This window comes from Mixophyes fleayi, chromosome 1 (assembly GCF_038048845.1).
Source record: "Mixophyes fleayi isolate aMixFle1 chromosome 1, aMixFle1.hap1, whole genome shotgun sequence".
In the NCBI taxonomy this organism is placed as follows: Eukaryota; Metazoa; Chordata; class Amphibia; order Anura; family Limnodynastidae; genus Mixophyes; species Mixophyes fleayi.
The window spans coordinates 55,397,024-55,410,191 of record NC_134402.1 but is presented as its reverse complement, the minus strand read 5'-3'; the positions used below and the strand labels follow the sequence as shown (position 1 = coordinate 55,410,191).

General features: G+C 37.3%; 1 protein-coding gene across 2 annotated transcripts in view; it reads left to right on the top strand.

Annotated features, from left to right (window-relative positions):
• ARAP2 (ArfGAP with RhoGAP domain, ankyrin repeat and PH domain 2) overlaps positions 1–13,168 on the top strand; it is a 227,216-nt gene that overhangs the window by 89,167 nt on the left and 124,881 nt on the right. For both annotated transcript variants that reach the window (XM_075194768.1, XM_075194769.1), the window contains exons 10-11: positions 6,207–6,313; positions 7,809–8,008. In XM_075194768.1, coding sequence (XP_075050869.1) covers positions 6,207–6,313; positions 7,809–8,008 — 307 coding nt within the window. The remainder of the gene's footprint in view (positions 1–6,206; positions 6,314–7,808; positions 8,009–13,168) is intronic.

Below are 13,168 nucleotides of genomic sequence, written 5' to 3'. Positions count from 1 at the left end.
AGTATATGTTTGTAATTTTCCGGACTGTGTAGACGTGTCAAATGTAGTAGTAATGACTGAGCAGGAAATTGAAAACTAACCCAATCCAATATCATCCTCACCACCCCCATGTTGTAATTCATAATGAAAATGTTTTACAGTTTTTGTTATTTTATCTGACATTTTGTGTGGTTCAGTGGGAAGAATTTCTGAATAGATTCCATTTTGTTCCATTATTTAACAAATTAAAATGGGAAAAATTCCAGAGAGATTAACCATTTTTATAGCTACTGTATGCAAAAGATTAAATGAAATATACCTTAATTATAAATAAGTATATAAGACATCTGTGCTAATGAATTTTGGGAAAATGTATGCCAGCAAAAGTTAAAAGGTTAATTCAAAGTCCTGATTATTCTCACTTTTGGATCATCCTGTTAATTAATTTAGAAATGTATTTTTGCCCTAAAATACTGCTCATTTGTGTCCTAAATAAGCCATAAGAGTTAGGGAATGTCAGGACTGTCTTGATCGTTTACTTTTCTATTTGGATTATAAATATGCATATGGTTTACCTGGTTGGTCCAAAGGGTCAGTTTGATCTGTAGCGTGAAAGATGCTCTCCAGCTATGCTCTCCCAAGTGTACAATTTATTTTAGACCAGAGCCCCTTTGAGGCTCTTTCTAATCCTATCTCACATTCAATAAGCAATTTACAGATTTTCCCTGTTCCAATCATCATTAGGAGTAAAATGTAGCAAAAGTTGCAGTTAGTTTCACAGCCTAAGCCTGGTGCAAAAAAAAAAAAGTGTTCAGAAGGGCTCAAACGTGCAAAATTAGGTTCATGACATTGTAGCATATGTTCTGTATTGACACATTATTGCAGCTTCGACAGTGACACTTTTTGTCTGCAAGTAAAACCAGACAACTGTCTGAGATAGCTTTCGTTCCTGTAATAAACATATGATATATATGGTATCTCACCCTTCCTTTTGCCTCCAAACGTCTGGAATTTTTTGCAAACATTCTCCTTTCTCTTATCTCACTTCCTCCTTGACCCACTCCAATCTGGCTTTCGCTCCCTCCACTCCAATGAAACCATTCTCACTAAATTCACTAAAGACCTTGTGTCCGCTAAATTTAAGGGACACTCCTCCCTTGTTATCCTTTTTGACCTCTCTGCTGCCTTTGATAATGCTGACAGCTCCCTCTTTTTGCAAATTCTCCAGTCTATACAATACTGTGCAAAAGCTTTAAAAATGTGAAAAAAATGCTGCAAAGTATGAATGCTTTCAAAAATAGAAGTGTTTGCATTTTGTTAATTGATAATTCATAAAGTGAAAGAACAGAAGAGAAAAATAAATCAAATCAATATTTAGTGTGACCACCTTTTGCCTTCAAAATAGCATAATTTCTTCTAGGTACACTTGCACAAAGTCAGGGATTTTAAAAGATTATAGTCAGGTGTATAATTATCCAATCATACCAAACAGTTAATGATCATCATTGTCATATGTAGGTTAAAATTCAGTCATTAACTGTAACAGCTGTGTAGGAAGCTTAAAAGTGGGTGATGAAAGAAAAGTCTAGATCCGCCCCTGCTTCTCACCCCTTTGCTCTGCCAACAACCGCCGCCTCGCTGCCACACTGGTTACCTCTACTCAATCCCGCCTTCAGGACTTCATCCGGGCCCTTAAACCTCATTTCTTTATTCAAGCCTATCAGCCCTCCTTCTAACGCCTTGGCTGTCACCTCCACTCCTACACTCAGTGCCACACTATTTGTGTCTCCCCTTCCCTTATGGATGTAAGATTTCATGAGTAGTCCCCTGTTTTCTCATATTCTTCTTCTTTTACCCTCTGTACCTCTAGGACTGTTTCCTAGCACTCTCTTCTTGAACCAGGCATACTTCACTCTCACTCACTGTTCTGTAAATAACATGATCCGCACTACCAAGTTATCTATATACAATTTGTTAATCGGTAGATGTCTGGTCTTTGTCATACTTGCCAACTCTCCCGGAATGTCCGGGAGAGTTGGCAAGTCTCCTGGAGAGTCTCCCGGACTCCCACGTGTGGCAGAATTCTGCCCACTTCCTAGTGAAGTGGGCAGAATTAGGTCCAAAACGCTGCGATTCACCGGGGCCAAAATTACGTGAATTTTGTAGCCCCGCCCCCATTACAACCACCTCCCTCGGCAGGCTCCCGGAAGCCAACTTAATAAAGTTGGCAAGTATGGTCTTTGTATGTATGTGTATATATATATATGTATGTGTGTGTGTGTGTATATATATATATATATATATATATATATATATATATATATATATATATATATATATATATATATATATATATATATATATATATATAATATAGTGTCATGGATCTTTCCTGTCTGTGTATTGTGTACTACTGTAAATTGCATGTTTATTTATTTGGAAGCATTAAAATAGCTAAATACCCAAATCTCACATCACATTTCTCCCCTTACTTCCTCAAATTAATTTAAGGAAAAGTCTATATTTGAGGGTCGGTTTTATAAATACAAGTCTTCCCTGACATGCTTAGTAGACATACTCTCAAGCAGAGAGTACCTAGTATTATTTGGATCTTCAGAGGGAGATATTACATGCAGTATTCTGGATTCACCTGGCCCCCTACACCATTGCCTGGCAGGTTTTGAACAACCAACAGGAAAGCTATTTGCCTGAGGATGAAATAATTAATAATATTGTTATAGTGAGCTAAGCATATTTACAAAGGGCATAAGTAATGCGGCACAGGTATAGACTACTAGGACATGTCTTTGCTCAAGTGCATCAGAGCTGCACACATTCAGCACACAATTCAATACTCCAGCACCTTCCATTGTGCTTTATATAAAGAGGTACACATGCACACTGCAAAGGATCACGCTTCAGTACACAGGTACAGACAATACACATTTTTGCTTTGTGCTGGCTGCCTGTTCTGCTGTTTATAATGAAAAGCAGACAGACATGCAGAGTTGCTGTAAATATTAGAAGAGGTGTCGAGAATAATAGAAACACACATAGAAAAGCTATAGAATTTACTTTCCTTAATTGAAAAGTGTCAGAGTTCCATATGAGCACAGAGATTAGTTATATAACAGCTTTCATATTGAACAAAAGTGGTCAAAAGTAAACTTCATATTTCAAATATTTGTTGTAAGCATCAGATCTGAAACACATTGTAAGGAAGAAGAGGTGTATTGAAAGATGATTGGGGTAAAATTACATGCACATAGTGTGACATTGGATTGGTATGACCACAGCAGGTTTATTGAATAAAATATAACAGTAGTATAAAATAATAATAACTAAAGGTCCATGAAGGTGTCAACATCTTGTCTACAGGTGTAAGTCACATATCTGCGTAAAACATACTTAATTACAACCACTCGTTTTTTATTTGACCACATTCCTTAATGGCTCAGAAGGACTTGCCCTGCATCCCCTTCCAAGCACTAGCGATATTTATCCACCCACTGTAGAGACTGAACCCTAAAATTTAACAGCACAGAGCAAAACACTACTTTCCATTCTAAGACGGATACTGACTACCTTTACAATGGCAGGGACCCCACCAGAGCTGTCATGACAAAATGACATCAAGAAAAAATATGTGAAGTGGTGGGTGCAAATGTCTTTCCCTCAGGTTTTTTCTTGTGACATAATTAATTCCCCTTGAAACTAAACTCTATTATGAAACTCTGTAAATCTCATTTATGAAGCAGAGAACATCCGTTGTGCAATTCAAAATTAACTTGGGACCCGACCAATGCCTCAATATGTGCAAATGCACCTTAATGTCTGTCAAGGAGCATGGATTTACAAAGCAAGATGGCAGCATTTGCAGAGTAGAAAAAGAGAAGAACTTTGCACAGGCCGAGGGGAAGAGTTTTGCAAAGTACAGAAATAAGTGCCTCAGTGGGCCTGGATTTGTGTTGCCGAAACAATATTTCCTTTGGCAGGATGAGATTATTGAAAAGTGATAAAGGGCTGGAGAGAAAGCAATTTAGAGGCATTTCTTGTCGTGCAGAGGGCCTCCAAGCTATTTTTACTTTCTGCTTTATAAAAAGACTTGAACTTTAGGCCAGCTCAGCGTTTCCAGCGTTTCGGTTCAGCCGATACATTTGATGAGACCCATTTAGACCTCTATGTTGAACTGTAGTATTGAAGCTCATTACCAGCACACTCTGAGCAATGCAATAAAAAAGCAGCATTTTAAAATAAGGGTGACGGAAAAGATGCTTATTGAAAGTATGCGTAATAAAATGGTGGGAACTTGGACTTTGATGTGCCATTTACACTTTGCCGAGTGTGTCTTTGAAAATTTTTCCATATACCAAATACCTAGGAGAAGTTTTAGTTTATGGAGGCATCTCCGCAAGCAGGGAACGGGCGTACATACAGACACACCAACGCGTTTTGCAGTGTGAACTTTGTATATGGCCTCTTGAGTATTTGTTTAATAGCAGATCATTATTAAAATATGTGTAGAAGACCTCAGGTGTCATAAAGTTAATATTAACAGCAAACATATTATGTCTTCTTCCCCCAGTGATCCAATAACACCAAATCCTGGTGATCTCTAAAACACTTATACTCTTCTTAAGCCAAACCATAAGCCAAACAATAGAAACCTCTCATTGCCTTAATCATGTCATATCACCTTTTATGTCGAGGCTAATGTTGCACTACATTGCGCGCACGCAGCTGTGCGAGTAGGCGAACCACAAATTTCCTACCTCCATAATCACATTTAAGGAATTACTGCGCTTGTGTGCAGTTAATATCAGAATAACTGGGAGCATTTTCTTACGTGAAAGAGAGGAGGGGCTAAGGAATGGCTATAGGACACAGAGGTCTGTGAGTATTACTATCTGTGTGAGTAGACAGACTTTTGAATTTTCCAACTTCGGTAAGCAATTCCCATATGTAGCCCAAAATGACTGTTTAATATACTCCCCACAACATACCAATATATTTGATTGGTGCCATTGCGTATGTCCTGAGGACCAAATGTGTTTGGAAATTTACCCAAAGCGGACCCAGTGCACTGGTATACTAACGATTTGGTTTAGATGAACTATATGTCAATTTCAGATCATTATTTTTGTGATATGTTCCTATCATTAATAACATTATGAGGCTTTAGTTGTATGGAATATTTGTTCTCTTGATAAGAGAATTTATTATATCATTATTTTTATGGGAATCTCTTTATTTGCTACAAAGATTAGCACAATCGTTTTTAAGTGCAGTTCATATATCCAGGATATTTTTTAATATGGTGTCAATTTGAATATTATATATTTTTACGTATTTTTACATGTTATATTGATTACATCTTAACTATTTGTGAATTATCCGCAGTAGACTATTTTCTGTGGGTCAGAGTGCATGCTGCAATTTTTTGTTTTTGGCAATACACCTGCTAAAAAAAAATTTTTTGTCTCACTAATTCTAATAATAATAGCGAATTTGATCGAATTGCGTTAATGTATTCAAAGTGGTTCCCACTAGTGTGAATCAGCTCAAACACTGTCAAACATGTTCATATCAGTTCAACTCTCTCAATTTTTTAACAGATTCTAAAATTTGAGAAATTTTATTGAATTATAAAACTTTAGAACCAAGATTCGAGCATAACTGGTTTTGTATGTTGGATGGTTGCTTCATTACATTGCAAAGCTTGCTATTACACATTTCAGCTGCTATCTAGTTATGCTATAAAGCCATTAATAATGCCTTTTCAATGAACCACCTTTTTGTTTATTAATTTAATATAATTAATTGTTTATTAATTTATTTAAAGTACATTTTGCCGAAAATTATATTTCTGTGTTAAACATTGAAGTTTATTAAATGTACCATCTTGTGTTCGTAAAATATTATTCATGAGTCCTACTTTTATCTTGACATATTCAATATCCACTTATATAAACTGTTTTAGTAGGAAAATTATTTTTCAAGTATTTTTCTGCATTGTTTTTAATCTGTATATACCTGTAAATATAATTTTATATTTCTTACTATTAAAATAAATTTTTAGTAGAAAAAAAGTTTTGGTCTTGTTTCTTAACCATTGATTTATTATCTGGAATTTGAGTAATTAATTCATCAGTAACGTAGTAAGATCAAATATATTGCTGTTGTTTATGAAAGTTTTCATTGGTCCTTGATTCACATCTATGTTCTAGGACTACAATGTTGGGATCGCCATCACCGACATCACAATGACAATGATCACTTTAAAGAACATTGATCGGAAGTGTTTTGAGATCTCAACTCCGTTTAGAAATTTCTGGTAAAATCTTAAAACGTTCAATACATTTTCAGATGTGTATATTTTATGCAAAGTGTTTTTTTTTAGGTCCACTATAAATCTAAAATGCAAGTTTCTTATGGTACATAACATTTATCGACATTGACATCTTATGGGTGTCCTGGGAGGAAATTGGAGCAGGTACGGGCATGAACAATTTTATTTTCATAATTTTCATGCTCTAGCGCTCCCGGCATGACTGATAAAATAAAACATTCTTCCGGTTCTAAAATAAATATATATTATTATTATTATTAATTTTTATTTATAGGGCGCCACAAGGCGTCCGTAGCGCCGTACAGGGACAAACAAAGTTACAATACAAGGTGAGACAGCACAGTACAGTAAACAATAAGCACAGTAACTAGGTGAGCTCAAAGCACAGCTAGAGGGGAGGGGAGAGGGGAAGGTCCTGCATACGGCTGAGCCCGAGAGGGAGGGCCCGGATGACAGGGTTCTCTATAACCGTTCTTATTTTTTATTGCAGGCATTTTAACAGCAGTGGTGCTAAATACAATTTTTTGTAAATGCACTTTTAAACTGCAAAGCAAAAATTATATATAAAATGCAAATGGCTTAATATAAAAAAAAACAAATACTTGTAACATGGAAACACACATCATTTGTTGGATGCTTATTGCAGCAAGAGATATTTGAGCTGGATTCTGATCATAGTGGAGACATTTGTTCCTATGCTTACCATATTTCTTGTTTCCATGAATGGGCATTTCAGTCACCCTATCTGAGCATAAAAGGGCATTAGGTTTCAATATCTGAGCATAAACGGGCATTACATTTCAATAAGGTAGATCACATGAAGTTATATAGGTCCAATAGTTTAAAGGGGTTTTCCGCCTTCTGATGAATTTAATGAATTGGTGTGAGGATGTTAACCACATAAATTAATTTATGTTTGTGCAATCCTACTGTGTTTTCAATCTATTTTGTTTGTATAACCCGACAGAGCTATTTAGTCTTATTGCCCTGGCCTCTGCTGTGTTGTGCACTGGAAGCATTTGCATAACTGTTTCTGATTATAAAAATACATATGTAAGAAGCACAGAAAGAAAATATAAAGAAAAAGACCCAATGCATTTGCTAAAAGCTCAAAGACAGTATCTACAACTAATAAAATAAAGTCATCTGAAATCCTATAAAGATATGGGAATACATATATTAGAATGTCACAAGAAGTCTTTTCCTATTGGATCAACATCAGCTAGTTTTTTTTAGGTTTAGTGCCTCTTTATATGCTGTTACTTGGTTAGGGGGAAATTAATATACCCATGCCTATTTGGGATTTAGTGTCCCTTCAAATGTCATTACTGGGTTAGGGGGAAATAAATAACCCAATGGCTATTTGGGATTTAATGTCCCTTTAAATGTCATTACTGGGTTAGGGGAAAATAAATATCCCCATGGCTATTTTGGATTTAAGAAAAATAAATCAATAACCTAATACGTCTAATTACTTTAGCTTTACAGCAGAGTCGGAAAGAGAGAAGCAAGAGTGGATTGAAGAATTACAGCAATCAATAGCAGAGACTGTTGCTGATTATGAAGTAGCTGAAAAGATTTGGTTCAATGAATCGAACAGGAGTTGTGCAGATTGTCGTGCTCCAAATCCTGACTGGGCATCGATCAACCTAGGTGTTGTCATTTGCAGAAACTGTGCAGGTAAATGAATATTATAATGCAATGTTGTGTTCCTAAATGTCATTTTTATATGTTGTAGCATATCTCAGCTGATCCTTTCTGGTATATAATACTGTTAAGCATAAAGACCTTCTAGCTGAATGCTGAGAAAATGTCATGAAACATAGCATACATTTTTTTTTTGTTAAGGACTAGTACAAGAATCATAGTATGACAGTGGAATCTTCTCAAAGCAGTATACAAAATAGAAATTCTGAAACTCATATTTGCAAACACGCATATCCAATACTTGCAGACATTTTAAAAGAGACATTTTGATGCTAATGTGTGGTACTGTCTAGATAGACTTTGACTTCATTTGTTTTATGACGTTTACAAAACTTTCTTGTAATATATATTTTGTATTTTAAATAGAGATGCTCACTAACCCCAGTGTTTTGGCTTTAAATCTGGATTAACTTCGTTTTTTTCAATTTGGCTTTGGTTTTGGCAAAACCTCCCTCGTGTGTTTTGGTTTTAGTTTTGATCTGTATTTTTTTTTTAACAATTGCTAAAATATGCTAAAATCACATCATTTTGCTTCTACAATATTATTAACCTCAATAACACTAATTTCCAGTCAATTTTGACCACCTCACAGGTCACAATATTATTTTCATACACTTTCGAACTGCAGCGAGCACAAACAAATGGCAGTTCACAGGACATCTAGGAGAGGACATCTAGGAAACATTTCTACACAGAAGTGGCAATGAAAAAAGAAAAGTGGTACAAGATGAAATTGTCCTTAGGCACCCCCACCCACCCTTGTGTAAGATATTGAAAAGGACATGTTCGGTTTAACAAACCAAGCACCCCAGCAACAAGGAGTGCCACTTTTGTGGCTGAAGAGCTTGGTTTGTTTGGGCCCCACAAAGCAAGCTACCAATAGTTTAGCTGCCTTAAGCCTAACAGTGCTGTCAATGAACTCTACATTATTAAGCCATGTCTGCTCGTGCTGGCTCTTTAATCACCTTCTCCTCTGTGGATACCTCAGGAATGGATATAACAACTGGAACGACATTAGATCTGCTTCAGACAGACTGTGACATGGAACATGTGGGTAGCATGGAATCTGTCATGTTGGAATATGGTGCATTGAACAGAGATTTAAACCAATATTTAGATGCAGTTGAGGAGTAGCCTCCTATACCGATCGCTGACAAGGTTCCTGGCTGTGCTGAAAACTCTTTCCGAGTGCACACTGAAAGGTGGGCAGCTTAGGCAGTGCAAAGCTAGTTGGTACATGGTTCAACAAATTCCTTTTTTTTCCTCCCAGTATGTAAAGGGACTGTCTGATGTGACTATATCTATGCTGTCGTTAAAATAATCCTCCACCATCCTTTGGATGTTGATAATAGGATCAGGTGGAGTTAAGGCAGAGGTATCACATTTTTTTGTCAATTCTTTTAGACCAGACTAGTTGTCAAAAAGTTGTGCTGAGTCATCTGCATGATCTCTGGGTCTCTTGGGAAAGTCAAGTTTTTTCCTAGCAGCAGTTGACTGATAAACTGATGGAGGAGACAAAGTCCTGTCACGTAACACTTGAGCTGTCATCTTGCTCATCAGGAGCTCCTTGCATCTCTTCAGATCTGGGTCAGTTGGAAACAATGAGAAGACATAGTTCTTAAACATAGGATCAAGCATAGTCGCCAAAATTAAGTGATCCGATTTTGATAACTCTTGGATCCTGGCTAAGCAAATAAAGTACTTGATCTACAAAGTCCGACATACTTAGCGTAATTGCTTTGTTTCATCTCCTTCAGTTTCTCAAGCTGTTTTTCCAAAAGTCTAATTAAGGGAATCACTTGACGCAAGATAGCAGTGTCTGAACTCACTTTACAGGTGACTACTTTGAATGGTTTCAGCTCCTTGCACAACACGGAATATATTCTCCACTGCGCTTGACTAAAATACATCCCCCTCCTTTCCCACTATCTTGGCTTGTGTAGTAAGTGTGGATGGCTTTTCGCTGTTCCTCCATCTGCAGAAGCATATACAGGGTGGAATTCCACCTTGTTACCACCTTGCTTAAGTTGGTGGCAAGACAAATTAATTTGCTCTTGTAGCTGCTACAATCTCCTACATGCTGTTGCAGAATGACAGAAACGTCTAGATATTTTACGGGCCATAGACAGCATCTCCTGCACATCCCTGACATTTTTTAAAAAGCTCTGACCACCAAGTTTATTTTGTGATATACGGAATGTGATGGACTTCACCCAGCTGTAATGCTCTCACAACTTTGGTAGCGTTATCATAAATGGCATATACTGAGAAGAGTCCAATTGGGATAAGCCATGTTGCAATGACATTCCTTAGTTTTTGTCACAGATTGTCAGCTGTATGCCTCTTAGTAAAGCCGGTGATACACAGACAAGTCTGCCTCTGAAAAATGTGACGTTCTTGGGTACATGCTGCTGCTGTTCCTGCTGATGAAGGCGAATCACCAACCCAGTGGGCTGTCACAGTTATATAATCTTTAGTTTGCCCAGTTCCGCTTGTCCACATATCTGTGGTTAAGAGTACAGTGGGTAGAATGGCATTTTGTAGCCCAATAATTACATTTTTACAAACCTTCTAGTAGAGGTGAGGACTAGCTTTTCTAGTAAAATGGTGTCATGTTGGAATTTGGTAACAGGGACACAAGACCTCAAGTAACTGTCTAAAACCAGCTGCATTAATAGTGGATATTGGACCCAGATCTAATACTAGCGTAGTCATCATGTCGTCTGTGATCCGCTTTGCGATTATGTGACAGCTTTCATACTTGCTTCCTCTTGCAGAGGATTGTTTAACAGTCAATTGTTGTAAACTACTAGTAGTCTTCTTGTTGGTCTGCTTCTGGGATGATGATCCACCTCGAGCAGCAGCAGCAGAAACTGTTGGACTAACGCTGAAGTCTTCTTCTGAGGAATCCAGGATATTGGAGAATCATCTAACCATAGCAACTTGGATGCCGGACTAACTCTGATCGCTACTGAGGATATTGACGAGGAAGGTGTTGTGGGTGTAGATTGCAGGTGCCGGGATCTATCTGAAAGAAGGGACCTAGCTGATGCTGGACTGATTGTTATTTTTATAGCATAAGTTTCTGATTTTCCCAACAGCTTGCATGAACTTACTTCAAATGGCATAACATGGATGAGGTTCCTAGATGGTTAAGGTACCTACCTCTACTGACTGTGGCTTTACAATGCTACAAATGACTAGACAGCTGTTGTCAGGATTTAGGTACAAACAACTTCATCCTCATCAACTACACAAATATCCCCCTCATCCTGTTGCAATTTCAATGTGGCATCATCATTTTGTGTATCACCGGTTACACTTGGTCTGCTCATGCACACATCTGCAGAAATGCTGAAAGAGGCCTTCTTCATGGGTACACTATCAGAAAGGTCAGGCTTACACATTGTGGATTGACTCTCCTCAGGGATTGTGTGGGATTTGAATCTAAGCATACATTTCCCTCTAATGCCTTACTGTTCTCTTCCAGCTCGGCTTTTACACGTAAAAGTATTTGGACACTACTTTTAGAGTCAGAATGACAAGGTCTTGCTTGGTTATGATTGACCTTACAAGAAGATGCCTCAGTGACAGTTGCAGAACTAGCACTCATAGAGAATGGAGAAGGCCTCATTCTTTCCTTGCCACTGCATGTGTAGAATTTTATTTTTTCTGCAGATAACTCTATCTGGATTACAAGTTTTTTTTCCTTTACCAAGGTAAAAGGTGTTTTTTTACATTTTTGTTTCCCTGACTTAAAAATACTATGCACATTAACATAGGCTTTAGCAGATGACGTAGAGGTATTACTATCATCATGACTGGTGCCAGCAGCTGCTTGGTGCTCCTGGTCTTCTGTGTACTGCTATGAATCCATTTTGATAACACAGTAAAATGTGACTGCAGATTTTGAAGAACACTGCGAGCCCTGTTATTTCTATTTCAGCAATGACAATTAGCAATGGAGCGATGGAGCTCTCTTGTTTCTATGGGAGCCCGAAGGTGCGCGAACGTACAGAGCCAGCTCAGCTCGGTAGTTGGATCTGCTAAGTTTGGGTGGGCTTGATTCTCGGAGAACCAAGCCTGAGCATCTCTAATTTTAAATAATGATCAATAAATATTAACTTGCGATGTCCTGAGAAGAATAATCGATATATACAAAGATGCATCTTCAAAACACAATAAGACGTTAATATTATAATAAGAACGATATAGCACAGATTTTCACTATTGAAAATAGGGACAATCCATGGGACAATATTTTGAGGGAAATCTTTAGCACATGGGAGTGTATTTAGCTTATTACGATGGCTACTCTTCCCACTTCTGTCTGCCCCAGTTCCATCTTTTTAGGAATAAGGAGATGCAAGTCTATGATACACAAAAATACAGATACGGGCATATGTATATGCCTTTTTTTGTGTGCATTAGCAGTATGGAAATGTGTATTGTATGCAAAAAAATGTAAAGATTTATGAATGTAACTGAGCTCATAATAATTAATTTAAAACATAAATCAAGGCACAACAAGAATTATTTAAAGGTAAATTAATGAAGGGTGTGGTCCTAAAGTAGTTGTAGGATGGACAATATTAAAAATATATTTTCGGCCATGCACATTTCGAGGTGGCCGACTAACTTATAAAAATTCCAAAATTTGAAATGTGTGCATGCTATTTACTATGTATGAGGCATTTAATAAGACACATTTGTGCAAATATAAATACCGTAATTGCTGACAAAATGCGTGGCATGATGTCCATGCGCTAAATCGCTGCCAATTGAATTTCCCCCATTATGTATTAAAACGGTGTTATTCTTACCTACCTGTTATTGCAGCTTTCACAACCTGGTGCTGGATTCTTATTTGGATCCTGGAATGTTGGAACCTGTTTGAAAAATGTATAGGTACATGAAATATGAAAAATAATAAGTGAAAAAAATAAAAGTAATAAGTAAACACAGATCATGCAGTATATAATACATGCATTATAATAGAGCATAACTCACTACACCCCAGCCACATCACGCCACCCCCAGACACATCCTATCCCCCCTCAGACACATAAACCCACATCAGACACATAATACCCCCCCAGACACAGTATGCCCCCCACCTGCAGATACAGCATA